Consider the following 12,939-nt stretch of genomic DNA (forward strand, 5'->3'; position numbering starts at 1 on the left):
AATTAAAAATATTCACTATTTCGCTACTGACAAAACAATGGAAACTTTTAAACTTCTGCAAGAAAGAAGTTTAAAACGAAAATAATATTTGAAATAACGATGTTTACAGTTATTTTATTTCATTTTTAAATTCTGGTAATTTTTCACAATTTATTTTTCTAAGTTTTTCGCATAATTGCTTTTTTTCAAAGTTAACGAAAATGCCTAAAGTTAAGATTTGTGAAGACTTAAAAAATAAAATAATTAACGATTTTAAAGCTGGTTTAAAACAAAAAAGTATCTGTGACAAATATTCAATAAATAAAAATTATAAAGAAATTTCGTGAGACCGGTTCTGTAAAAACTAAACACTTAGGTGGAAGACTACTCCTAGACAAGATAATTTAATAGCAAGAGTTCAAGAAATTCCCAAAAATAACTCCTCGAGAGGTTGTTAATAGCCTAAAATTAGAAATAAATACCCTAACAGTTAGTCGCAAGGCAAATGAGGCTGGTCTTGGTTGCTATCGTCCTGTGAAAAAACCACTCATTTCTAAAAAGAACCATTCTGCTCGTCTACAATTTGCCAGGGATCATTTAAACTGGTCGATACAGAAATGGAATACTGTCCTCTTTTCCGACGAATCCAAATACAATTTAAGAGGCAGTGATGGTAGAACATTTGTAAGACGACCAATGGGAAAAAGATTAGATCCAAAGTACACAAATAAGACTGTAAAGTTTGGCGGTGGCAATATTAGGTATGGGGATATTTTTCAGGGCAAGGTATGGGTCCAATTCATATTATAAAAGATACCATGACAGGTACAGAACCATATTAAACGATGTTATGTATCCATACGCTGAGGAAAATATACCCCTAGTTTGGAGATTCCAACACGACAACGACCCGAAACACACCTCTAGGGTTGTAACCAAGTGGTTACAATCCAACGAGGTACGTGTTTTGAAGTGGCCTGCCCAATCGCCAAATCTCAATCCCATAGAAAATCTATGGGAAATTGTAGATCGTAAAATAAGGACCCAAAATTACACCAGGAAGGAAGATTTATCGGAGGCGCTTATAAGGCAATGGCAAAATATTTCAAAGGAGACCATTGACTCTTTAATTGGTTCAATGCATCGTCGATGTGTAGCAGTTATAAAAATAAGGGATACCCAACAAAATATTGAGTTAATGCAAAGTTTAGACGATATTTGTTAAAATAATACCTAAGTTTCCATTGTTTTGTCAATGCCGTAATAAAGAAATCTTTTAATTTTGTTTTCTCATTTTTAGAATTTAATTAATTATGTCCTTTGTTTTTTGTTAAATTAAGTTAATAAAAGTATACAAATAAAATACAACAAAAATGTTAAAATTTTTTAAAAAATTATTTCAGATTTTAGGCCACTAATGAAATATTTGTAAAAGTTTCCATTGTTTTGTCAACCACTGTATATAAATTAAACATTTGTGACCGACAAAGTTCAATTTCGAGAGGACATTTGTATGGGGGCTAGGTGGAATAATTGACCGATTTCAGCCAGTTTAAATAGGCTTGGTTCTTGGGCCAAAAAAATAATATGTACCAAATTTGATCGAAATATCTTCAAAATTGCGGCCTGTACTCTGCGCACAAGGTTTACATGGACAGCCAGCCGACCAGCCAGACGGACGGATGGACATCGTTTAATCGACTCAGAAAGTGATTCTAAGTCGATCGGCATACTTTAAGGTGGGTGTTAGACCAATATTTTTGGGCTTTACAAACATCTGCACAAACGCATTATACCCTCCCCACTATGGTGGTGTAGCGTATAAAAATAAAGCTTAAACCATAGGTTAACATAGAAACGAGACGTAATTTTCAAAAACCTAATTCTGTTGTCAAAAACCTAACTCTTGCAACAACAAAATACATGATAGTCAATGTATTTTGTTGTATTAGACATATGATTTGTTTTTCCGGAAATCCTCCCATTAAATCTTCTATAGTTGTTTCCGTTACCTTTTTCGGTGGCGTTGTCCACTTACGCTTAAAATCGGACATGTCCTGGGACACCTTTCCTGTCTTCTTTAATTCGTTTTTTACAAGAGCCAAATACCTTTTCAGAGGCAGAAGTTCTGGACAGTTGGGTGTTTGAATAAAACTCAAGAGCGTTTTTTCAAAGTAGTATGATGCCAAATCGGGTTAAAACCGTTTTTATAGGCACAAATGATTGGCTTATTTTGACACAACTGCAAATGGTTTGCCACACAAGAAACTTCTTGGGGAATTCTGTTTGTCTCAATTTTTTCGCTGGTTCTTTTGCTTCTAAGTTCTTTACCGAATCTTTATTCAACTTCAACCCAGCATAAGCTTAGGCTCTGCGCACAAAAGAATCAGAGCATTTAACTTTACGCGCTGCTTTTCTGATATAAATGTTCGTTGCTCTTCGAAAGAGTTGTTCGACTTCTTTTGCCTTACCAATATCTGTTAGACCTCTTTTTCTTCCTGATCCAGGTTTTCTTTCAATGTTCAAAGTCTTCCTTATACTGTTTAATAGCATTTAAAACAATGTAACGATGAACCTTCAGATCTTTTGCTATTTTTTTGAAAGTCCATATTGAATTTTTTCCGCGACTTTTTGAATTTCCCGACTCTTAACTAATAGAGCAACATTGCTCCTGTCAACAGGCATCTGTCGGTTGACTATTGTCAAAATTTGAACAAGCTGCATCATTTAGTTTGTGTTTGACAGTCATTGATAGCAGATTACCTCTTGACTTGAGGAGAAATTGGAATTTCATCTGCTTATTAAGCATTATTTTTAGCGGGGAAAAAAGCTAAGCATGATATGGGAACTCTGCACCATCAATTTCAATGGTAAAAAACTGGTTTAAGCTACGTTTTCGCATACACCGTAATCGGCACCGAAAATGAAATTCCATACATTTGCACCGAAAAAAAGTTTGTTTCAGAAATCGGCAACGAAAATTGTAAACGAAACGGCACCGATCAGTAACGAAAAACCTGTTATTTGGGGCCGGAACGAAATCAACTTCAAGTAGGTTGTTTTCGGTGCTGTAGTAACGAAATAATTTTAATTATTTTTTTATTTCAAATTTAAAGTAAATCGAAATGAATAAAAAAATAAATTTTCTTTATTGGAAGAGGAAAAAATAATAGATTTTGTCAAAAATAATGAAATTCTATTTAATTTCCAATTGACAACATAAAAAATAATTTCGTTTCTGTTTTATGCCGCAACGCACCCAACTGAAACGAAAACAATTCAGAAACGAGACGGTGACGAACACCAACGATTTTCAGTTTCAGTTTACGTTATCGGCGCCGATTACGGTGTATGCGGAAACCCAGCTTTACTGAATTTCGTTGTGGCCGTACTAGCACGAGATATACCGTACTTTCTGAACGCCCAGAATCACGATATGGTGTTGGGCGATCGGAGATTGAAAGTGCGAGAGATTGTGGAAGCCATAGGCATCACACATTGCTCAGAGGTTTCAATTTTGAATGAGCACTTGGGTATGAGAAAGCTCGCTCTTTCTTTTTGAAAACCTGAAGAAATGTCTCGGCGGAAAGAGATTTGACTTTGATGAAATGGATAAATCTTATTTATTTTTAAAGGGATAACAAATTTGAGAAACGTGGGACAAAGTGCCTGTGTTTCTAGAAACCTGTGTTTCTTTCAAAAAGGCACGGTATTTTTGACCCACCCTCGTACAAATGTTTTGGAATCTAAAACTTTTGCCCGTTTTATTTTTATTATTTTAGGTCTGTTAACAGAGTCTGTAACAGAGAGCCTCAAAAGCGAGTAAAAACCATTGAATTTTTTGAATTTATGGAGTTTACTCACTTTTGAGGCTCTCTGTATATTTTTTTTAAACATTGTCTAAAACCAACTACATACTTACTTTTAGTGTGCTTTTATTGTTTGCTCCCCCGGTTAAAGTTGACAAACGGCCGGTGAATTTTACTTAGTACTCATAATCATCGTAATAATTTGGTGCTATTCTTGAGCCTACGTTTGTGTTGGTTCTGTGGTAATCGCTGGTGCGACTTGATTGCGGGGCTGGCGGCGAGACGATCGTGCGCCGGCGGATATCTGTTGAGGAAAAATTTGAATCGGTATTGTAATCGTTATTATGATTTTGGGAATTTTGTTGATATTGATGTTGGGATGGATGTTGTTGGTGCTGTTGCTGAGATTGATGATAATTTTGAGATTGGGTTAATTGAGGCTGAGATTGAGATTGAAAAGATTGTAAATGTGCGGAAGAGGAGGAAGTAGTAGAAGAAGCAGAAGGTGATTGATTTTTATATACAAATGGATCGGATGATGATAATGAAGAAGAAGAAGAAGAAGTAGGAGAAGAAGAAGAATAATAAGAAGAGGAGGAGGATGGCGATGAAATTAAAGGTGAGTGTATACTCTGATACGGACGGTTGTTATTGTTATTTTCATGATGTTGATGATAGTGGGTTGATTGATGCGGCGAAAGCGGTTTAAGCGTTGGATTTAAAGCATCATTAAGCGTAACATCGTAATCATTTTCGTATAGCTCATCCAATGTAGCTTTACTAGATGGTTGCGTTTCTGGTCGTGGTTGTGATACTGGTATAGCACTACGTGGTGGCAGTGTGGTACGTGGCCCAGAGTCACGCAACAATGGAGCACCATGTTCAAGGAGATGTACACCGGAATTGGTAGAGAACATATCGATCATACTACTGTCAGTGGTATGTGGTTCGTGTGATTTATGAGCGACGCCTACCGGTTGTAGACCTCTTGGTAAATATGGGCTGCCACCACGTGATGGTAAAAATGGTCGTTTGACTACACGTACCGAAGCCGGACGGCTGGTGGGTAAACTATTTTTACTTGCTTCGGGTAACTCATCTTCTTCCTCTGCAATATCGCCCTCGACTTCATCGCTATTGACTAATGAGACAGCTTGGGCGGCGGGGCTGCGAGAGCGACTTGGTATGGCGGGTATGGGTTTGCGCCTGCTGGCAATTGAACCACCACCACGTCCTCTTAAAGGTTTCTGTTCTACCTCTGGTTCTACCTCTTCCGTGTCGACTTCTTCAGAGGGTTCGGGTAGTCGGGGTTTCTTGGCACCTTTACGGGCACCTGGTCTGGTGCGCTTAGCAGGACGTTCTTCGTAATCGTCATCGACAAAATCGACATCGTCACGAACGGGAGCACGACTGCGAGTGCGACTTGTTAAAGGATTTCTTCTTCGACTGGCGCCACGTCGTGTGTAACTGTCGTCGGCTTCATAGTCATCCTCTTCATCGGCTTTCACAGCTTTCTTCTCTGTTACGGGCTTTCTAAGAGTTTTGGTAGGTTTGCGCGCCAAAATACCTCTCTTGGGGACAGGCACATCTTCCTCTTCGTCGGCAATCTCTTCGACAACACGTTTTTTGCTGTGACCACGATGAGCACGCGTATCATCATATTCCTCATCTTCATAGTACTCTTCGTCCTCACCTTGGGCGCCACCAGGAGGCGATGATGTGGTGGCGGTTCTTTGTACAGGATATTGGAATTTATCCTTGGCACTGACGGGTACTGGTCTGGCAATGCGAGGCGGAGCTCTGGGACGAGCATAAACTGAAGCTGGCGCTGCTTTGGGTGTTACAAATTCTTCCAAAGGCTTAGGAGTTGTTTTGATTTTTGGAGGAGCATCTTCATCGGCAGCTGCTTCTTCCTGATCGGGTATATGGGATTCGGGTTTTTCATATTCATCTAAATCATCCAAGTCACTGGCTGGTGAAGCCGTTGTAGAACGCTTTTCATTAATACGTCTGCGGCCGTTTGAGCGGCGGGGTGTTTCGGGTTCAATTGGTTCATCTACCACAGCGGCTGCTGCCGCCTTGCGGCGTCCAGTCAGAGGACGATCATCACTAAAACTACGTCTTTCATCGGCACTGGCACGGCCGGTAAAAGCACCTGGCTTGCGACTACCTAATTTGCGTCTTTCAGCAGTTGCTGTTGGCTTACTGCGCGATTTAGGTTTAACATCATAATCATCTTCAGGTTCTACTTCTTCACGAACACGATCACGGCCATTGGCACGTCTAGTTGAAATACAAAAGTTGTTTGCATATATTATTCGAGCTTTTAAAGAGAATTCTAGAAATAAATGTAAATACCTTGGTTTCTCATCGGCAAATGAACGTTTTTCATCCTCATATTCATCATCATATTCGGCTACAACGGGTTTACGGTGACGTGGTCTCTGCTTACGTCTTCTATTGGCACGCTCCTGATAATAATCCTCATCATATTCTTCATCTTCATAGTAATAATCATCTACGGGACGACGATTTGAGGGTCTTCTCAGTGGCCTTAAAGGTCTTGCTCCAGGACGTCTGCGCTGGGTTGGTGGTGGTGCTATAGTTGTGGTCGTTGTTGATGTGGTGGTGGTGGCCATATATAAAGCATCGTTTCTAAAATATAAATGTAAAAAAGATTTATGTACTTCTATTTTGTAACTGAATTATCAGATTCCTCTTACCTATTCCAAAAGTTCGGGGATCCCTCACAATCGACATCGGATGCAAAGTGGCAGATAAAAGTTCTCTGATCGAATGCCGTAAAATTGGCACATAAAAAGTCGTGACGTATGCCATAAACACAATGATGATAGACCTGGAAAAATGGCAATAAAAATTTTGATTTATGAAAATTATAACAAAACTATTCCCATCATGTGTTTGGCATTCATGTGAACATCAGTTTCCATTGACTACACATGCATATTTCAATTGTTTTCAAAACCTTAAACACATTTTCTAGGTCATGATCATGTCAATTTACGGATTGAATGTGTTTCTCAGTACTCACTGTCAGTATTCAAAGTGTTTTTTTTTTGTTTGTTCATATTAAAATTTTATCTTTATTAATGTGTAGACATTTTGGATTAACATTTTGTTGGGAATTAATTGAATATATCATGTTGCGTGTTTTGCAGTTGTTAAGGAATTTATTTGAATTCTTTTATTTGTTTGGGAATAGAAAAAGAGTCAAGGTCATTGTAAATTATTCGGTGATTATATTCGGTTTGACAGTTCCCTATGGCTAGATAAATGTTCTTGATTGAGTATCAGTAATTTTTAGAATAATAATAAAGAGTGAGAGCTAATAAACTAAATTGTGGATTAGATAAACTTTGATTCAAGATATCATTAGGAAAACTATATATATAGTACGAAGAAGATTCGATTGGTCCCTCTCTGAGATTCGATTAGTCCCCTTTTTTGTTTTAACTTACCTGACATTTATATTCTATGGATGCATAGAAACCATCATGCAAACCATCACATTTAAAGTGAATCTCATCATCGGGTGGTGTTGTTGATAAAAATGGATAGGTTGACAGATTGAAACTGCAGATCATTAAGAAAATATATGTATTAAATTAGATGTTAAAATAGATTATAGAAATTTGTAATTTGTTACCCTCTCAATTCACGGGGTAAATTTGGATCCCAGATGTAATCAATTTGTGGTATACCAGTCAATTTAGATTCTCTCGTTGTATTGATGGCAGCATGATCGTGTGTTCGTATTTTGTTGGCACCATATTCGTGCTGGAATTAGAAAATCGTATAAAGGAATTAATATTAATAGTAATAATTAGCACACAATAGTAAACTAAATCTATATAATTTTATAGACCTTTTACACATCTAACTAGGAAACTACGTGATAACTAATGTTTGGATATCTTTAACTACATACAATTTTATATCTTTTAAATATTTCAATGAACCATAATTCCTATATTGTGAAAAATTGCATTAGTGGATATGTTTCTAACAATTTCTCTCTCTAGTTCAGAATATTTTGGCATATAATTTGGAATATATTTCAGAATATATTGGGATAAACCTATGATAAAGTCTTATATCGTTCATGCCACTTGCTAATTACTCTATAATTATTTAGGCCATAAATAAAACCGTGCCCTGAGAATCTCGGGACATCAGATAGGCATGTCCAAGCACCCATATGATTGCAATATCTAAACAGACCATCGTGAGATCGATATACCTTTTGGGAAAGGGATGCTTATTGAATATAAGTTTTATATTATTATTAAGAGATGGAAAAGAGATTCCATTTGCTTTAATGGATAGAAAAGGGAAGCTAATAGTGGTGATTTATTGAGTCAACAATATTTGAGGCATTACATAGAGGGACGAGGTCCTTATTCTAGCTGACATTCTTTAGTCGACTGAGTCGTTCCTCAGTTCAACCTAATTTAGGTCTCCTTTGCAAACAGTTTACGATTTAAGTTTGATCTTTGACGATCTTTATATCATTGAACGCGATCCAGGAGATCATATACATAAATATTTATGTTTAATCGTACATGGTAAGCAACGCCTTTATTTTTAATGTATTCACCATACCTCCTCCGATGACATCCATCTAGAAGGATACCCTTTCTCGTGAACATTCCGTTTAGAGAACATTTTTAAGCTGTCCGTGGCGAAATCACTGTGGCAAGTACGGAGGTCATTGAATGTTACATAAAAGTCAGTTCAAGCTTTACTCGCTAAGTATAGGTTGCTGTAACTATACAATTCTCTAAGCCGGAAGTTTTGTATCGAGATACAGGCCATGGAATTGTGCTACTTCAACTAAGTGCGTCCAAAAATTCATTGGACTAAGTGAAGTATGGTTAGCTGGTTGGTATCATGGTGATCTTGACTACATACTGGGCTTTAATTTGAACCGGTACGGTCATTTAGCCTTTTGCTGCATCCAGACGTAAGTTGTGACAGAACCGCTCTTGTTTTCAGGGACAGTTTTTCTACTTGACTGCTATGCTGACGTATACAAATTACGACCCAATTTATCCTGCACAAACCTCTGTATGTTTTCCTCGTATACTCGAAATTTCATCCAGACTTGTCTCGAAGGAGATTCCTCATGTAGATGGTATTCCGAAGTTATCTGGATGCAACCTGTAACAGTCCTTAGGCAACTTTGAACATTTTCCCACTGAATATCACTCAACGAAGGTGACCACACTGGTGCTGCGTAATTGACTGACCGACCAAATTTGTATCTAGTGCTTTGAAAACCTTGTTTATACTTCACAATTTGTGCTTGATTGTAGTACCATGGGCTGAGTATCAATTTGGACCTTAACCTTTACAGGTGATTGTAGGTTAGTTCTTTACAATTCTTGGAATCAATGTGGTGGTAAAGTGTCTTCTCGACAGGTAATAAAAATACGTTTATCAATATGTGGGATCTATTCAGCGATTATCCACTCTTTGGAATCGGGATCGGAAATGGTTTAAATTCGATCTGTAATATATTACGAAACATTTTGTCCCTGATTTCCATTTGTGCAATTAAGTTAACATGGTTCGGATCTGCATCCTTTTTAAGCTTTTACTCTGTTGACCCGGTCTGAACAAAAATAAACTGTCCTCTGGATGTTTTGCTTTGCTTATTTAATTTTAAAAAAAGTGCCGCTGATCGATTGCTCATCAAAGCATATGTTGAATGAATTCCTTCAGTTTCAACATGCGAGAGATGGTTTGTGATTTTGACATGGAAGACAAATATCATTTAGGCCAGCCAAAAAAGTTTAAGACCAAGAATTGGAGGCATTACTCAATGAAGATCGTTGTAAAACTCAACAAGAGCTTAAACAATCATTTGGAGTGTCTCAAGCAGCAATTTTAAATCGTTTGCGAGCTGCAGGATTCATCCAAAAGCAGGGAAATTGGATACGAATTGAGAAAAGAAAATCATTTTTACACCGAATCATTAGTTGCGATGAAAAATGGTTCCACTACGATAACCCAAAGAGTAAGGGATCCTATGTGAGGCCCGTCCAACCAGCCAAATCGATATCAATGCCAAATATCCATGGCTCTAAGATAATGATCTGTATTTGTTGGGGCAAAAGGATCCTCCTATATATTATGAGCTGCTGAAGTCTGACCAGACCATCACAGGGAACGTGTACCAAACGCAACTAATTCGTTTGAGCATTGGCCGAAAAACGGCCAGAATATGGGGCCAGACATGAAACCATAATATTCCATCATGACAACGCTAGGCCACATGTTGCAATAACTGTTAAAACGTATTTAGAATGAAGTGGTTGGGAAGTTTTGCCTCGCCCGCCTTATAGTCCAGACCTTGCCCTGTTCGACTACAATTTGTTTCAATCTATACAGAACGCTCTCTGTGGGATACGCTTCACTTCAGAAGAGTGTATCCCAAATAGGTTTGATTCGTTCTTGGCCTTTAATAATCACCGCAATGTTAAAATTCTTATAGTGAGTTATATTCTGTGATTTGCGTTAGCCGAAGTTTTTAACCAATTGGAAATCAACTAACTAACACCTTTTGTTTAAATTTATTTATTAAAATTTTCAAAATTCTTGCAATAAAATATCTAATACTAAAAAAAGTTCTCACGTAATCTTCGTAAACAAACAATTTCATTTCAAACATACAATGTACATATGTATCTAATAAAAATAATTTTTCCCTATATAACAAAAGTCAATGACATTATCAATTAAACAAAGAATAGAGTCCAACTATTAAAAACGCCGATACGTGCGGGGTATTAATAATGAATTTTACTTTCGCCGTAAACAAAAATTTTTCGTTTTTAACCTTTTTCGAAAATTAACACAAAAAATGGAGGCACATAAAAACCAAAAAAGGTTATGTGTGTAAGTGGAACAAATATTCAGATAGTACTTACTATGATAATTAAAATTAAACAAACATTTTAAATACAATTCTACAATTTAAAAGCAAATACACAACACACACATAAATCATTTTAGAACCTAAGTCATAAAAACACTTTTAATTTCAAATTGCTTAAAAGTGTTACAATTTTTTACTTGTATTTGAGTTTTTTTTCAATTTTGCCACTTACCTTTTCCTCCTTTGCCGCTGTCACTGTTTCCCCATCGCCTTCCGCTGTTGCAGCATCTGCTTCTGATGATGAGGTGGATATTGTTTTTGGTGTAGTGGCAATGGAAACTTTTTTAAATGGTTGTATAGCGTCAACATTGACTATGACTAAAACTAAAAAAGCTGTAAAACAAAACGTTAAGAAACATTAATTATTTATAACAACAACAACAACTACAGCAACAACGATCGAAAATAGAGGTTTCAGAAAAAAACAAAAAAACGCTTAATAAAAAGGTTGATTGAAATAATAGTAGTGATGATTGTGATGTTGAAGTTTTAAAACATGATATTGAACTTGACTTGTAACTAAAAAGTGTTAATAAAGTGTTTTATTAACGGTTTATTTGGCTATTAACTATTTAATATTTTTTTGACTCAAGGTCATTAGTTAAGTAAATATTTGATAATCGCTGCTTGCATGTTTTTTTGAAAAACCCCCACATTACTTTAATGTGTAACATTTCAAAACATTTATGTCATAACATTTTGAACGAAACGTGACATCGCACATACGATGGCAAAATAAATGGCAATACATGTAGAATTTCCTAATCATTGGTACCTACGTTTTGTTTGAAATCATAAGAAATTCAGTACTATCAGTATTTTTAGCGAATTTTTCCTGTGCCGGTCATCGGATTAATATTCAATACTATTTTACTAATTGTATCAAACAAACCACGGCTCTTTGGGTTAATCAGAAGAGACACCCTGAATCTGGTTTTTGCATTATATTCACCAGATGCCAGAAAACGAGGCCAAGTAAATTATAAAAGTTATTATCACCCCTATCGCGAATCAATATTTCACATGAAATATTTTCCCTTTTCCTTTTTTCGTTCATCAACTTTGTTCACGTGAAAAAATTCCCCTTGTTGTGAAATTTGTAGATGGAATTTTGTAAACAATAAACAGCTGCTACGAACAAAATCAACTATTGTGAATGTAAAGTTCATCGTGATATTCCCGATGGCAATTTTCCCTTCGAGGGAAATGGATATTTCATGGGAACAAAATTTCACATGTTATTGCCGATAGGGGTGAATATATTAACTGGAAAATATATCCATAAAATCGTTAAGCTTTTTTGGATACAGATCGTAGTAGCTTGAAGATAATCTTCACAAATATCACAATTTTTTTAATTAACCCTCTAACCTGCAAACTTTAAAAAGCTAAAAAAAATATGTCGAATAATTTTTTTTAGGGTAATTATGACCCAATAAACTCAGCACAGCCATCAGAAACTAATTTGCAAATTAAGTTTAGGAACCAGGTGCAAAAAGGTGAAGAGTGCCTCAGGGCATTGTTGCCGGTTTAGGTGTAAAAAACAATAATTATGATACGATTGAATTGAAAAACTAATGAAAAAGAACTAATAAAAAAATTTCGAATAGTAAAACAACAATGACAACATGACACACTAAATTTCACGTGCTAATAATATGACATCACTCACAAAACAGCTGACAGAAGAAAAACTAAAAATCAGAATGCATTTCGACCTTCGAGGGAAATGTTAACAAATCTGTAACTAAAGTCACAGTTAAATTTAAAAAAAAAAATTATAATTAATTTTTGAGATAATTGGTGTTTTGTAATGCATGCCTTGAGGCACTCTTGCGGGTTAGAGGGTTAATGTTTAATATTTATTGATATTTATGATCAGTAATTTGCTAATGTGAAATTACTTGGCTGATTCCAATATATGTATATATTTGTGCGTCATTTGACACGCATATTCCCTTTGTAATGCAGTGAAAAGTCAATTAGTTACTTTATACATCCCAGGTGATCTAGCGAGAAGTCAATCGTCACTTTAGTGTCTAAGTAATCTCGGGAGTAGCGAGAAGGCAATCGTCACTTTAGTGTCTCTAAGTAATCTAGGGAGTAGCGAGAAGTCAATCGTCACTTTAGTGTCTCTAAGTAATCTAGTGAGTAGTCACTTTCCAGTTTTTTTTGTAATATTGGGCGTAT

The 12,939-nt window shown here is 36.3% G+C and overlaps 1 protein-coding gene across 3 annotated transcripts in view; it reads right to left on the minus strand.

Annotated features, from left to right (window-relative positions):
* The window catches only part of LOC135953180 (nucleolar protein dao-5), a 68,151-nt gene that overhangs the window by 1,491 nt on the left and 53,721 nt on the right, over window positions 1–12,939 (minus strand). Inside the window, exons 4-10 of one of the 3 annotated variants that reach the window (XM_065502908.1) lie at window positions 10,922–11,082; window positions 7,456–7,586; window positions 7,268–7,382; window positions 6,512–6,645; window positions 6,147–6,443; window positions 4,835–6,071; window positions 3,902–4,092 (exon numbers count right to left, since the gene is read on the minus strand). In XM_065502908.1, the coding sequence (XP_065358980.1) occupies window positions 4,009–4,092; window positions 4,835–6,071; window positions 6,147–6,443; window positions 6,512–6,645; window positions 7,268–7,382; window positions 7,456–7,586; window positions 10,922–11,082 (2,159 nt within the window). In that variant the 3' untranslated portion in view covers window positions 3,902–4,008. Of the gene's footprint in view, window positions 1–3,901; window positions 4,093–4,419; window positions 6,072–6,146; window positions 6,444–6,511; window positions 6,646–7,267; window positions 7,383–7,455; window positions 7,587–10,921; window positions 11,083–12,939 lie in introns of all 3 variants that reach the window. The other 2 variants (XM_065502906.1, XM_065502907.1) reach the window with 2 other exon arrangements.

This window comes from Calliphora vicina, chromosome 3, assembly GCF_958450345.1.
Source record: "Calliphora vicina chromosome 3, idCalVici1.1, whole genome shotgun sequence".
In the NCBI taxonomy this organism is placed as follows: domain Eukaryota; kingdom Metazoa; phylum Arthropoda; class Insecta; order Diptera; family Calliphoridae; genus Calliphora; species Calliphora vicina.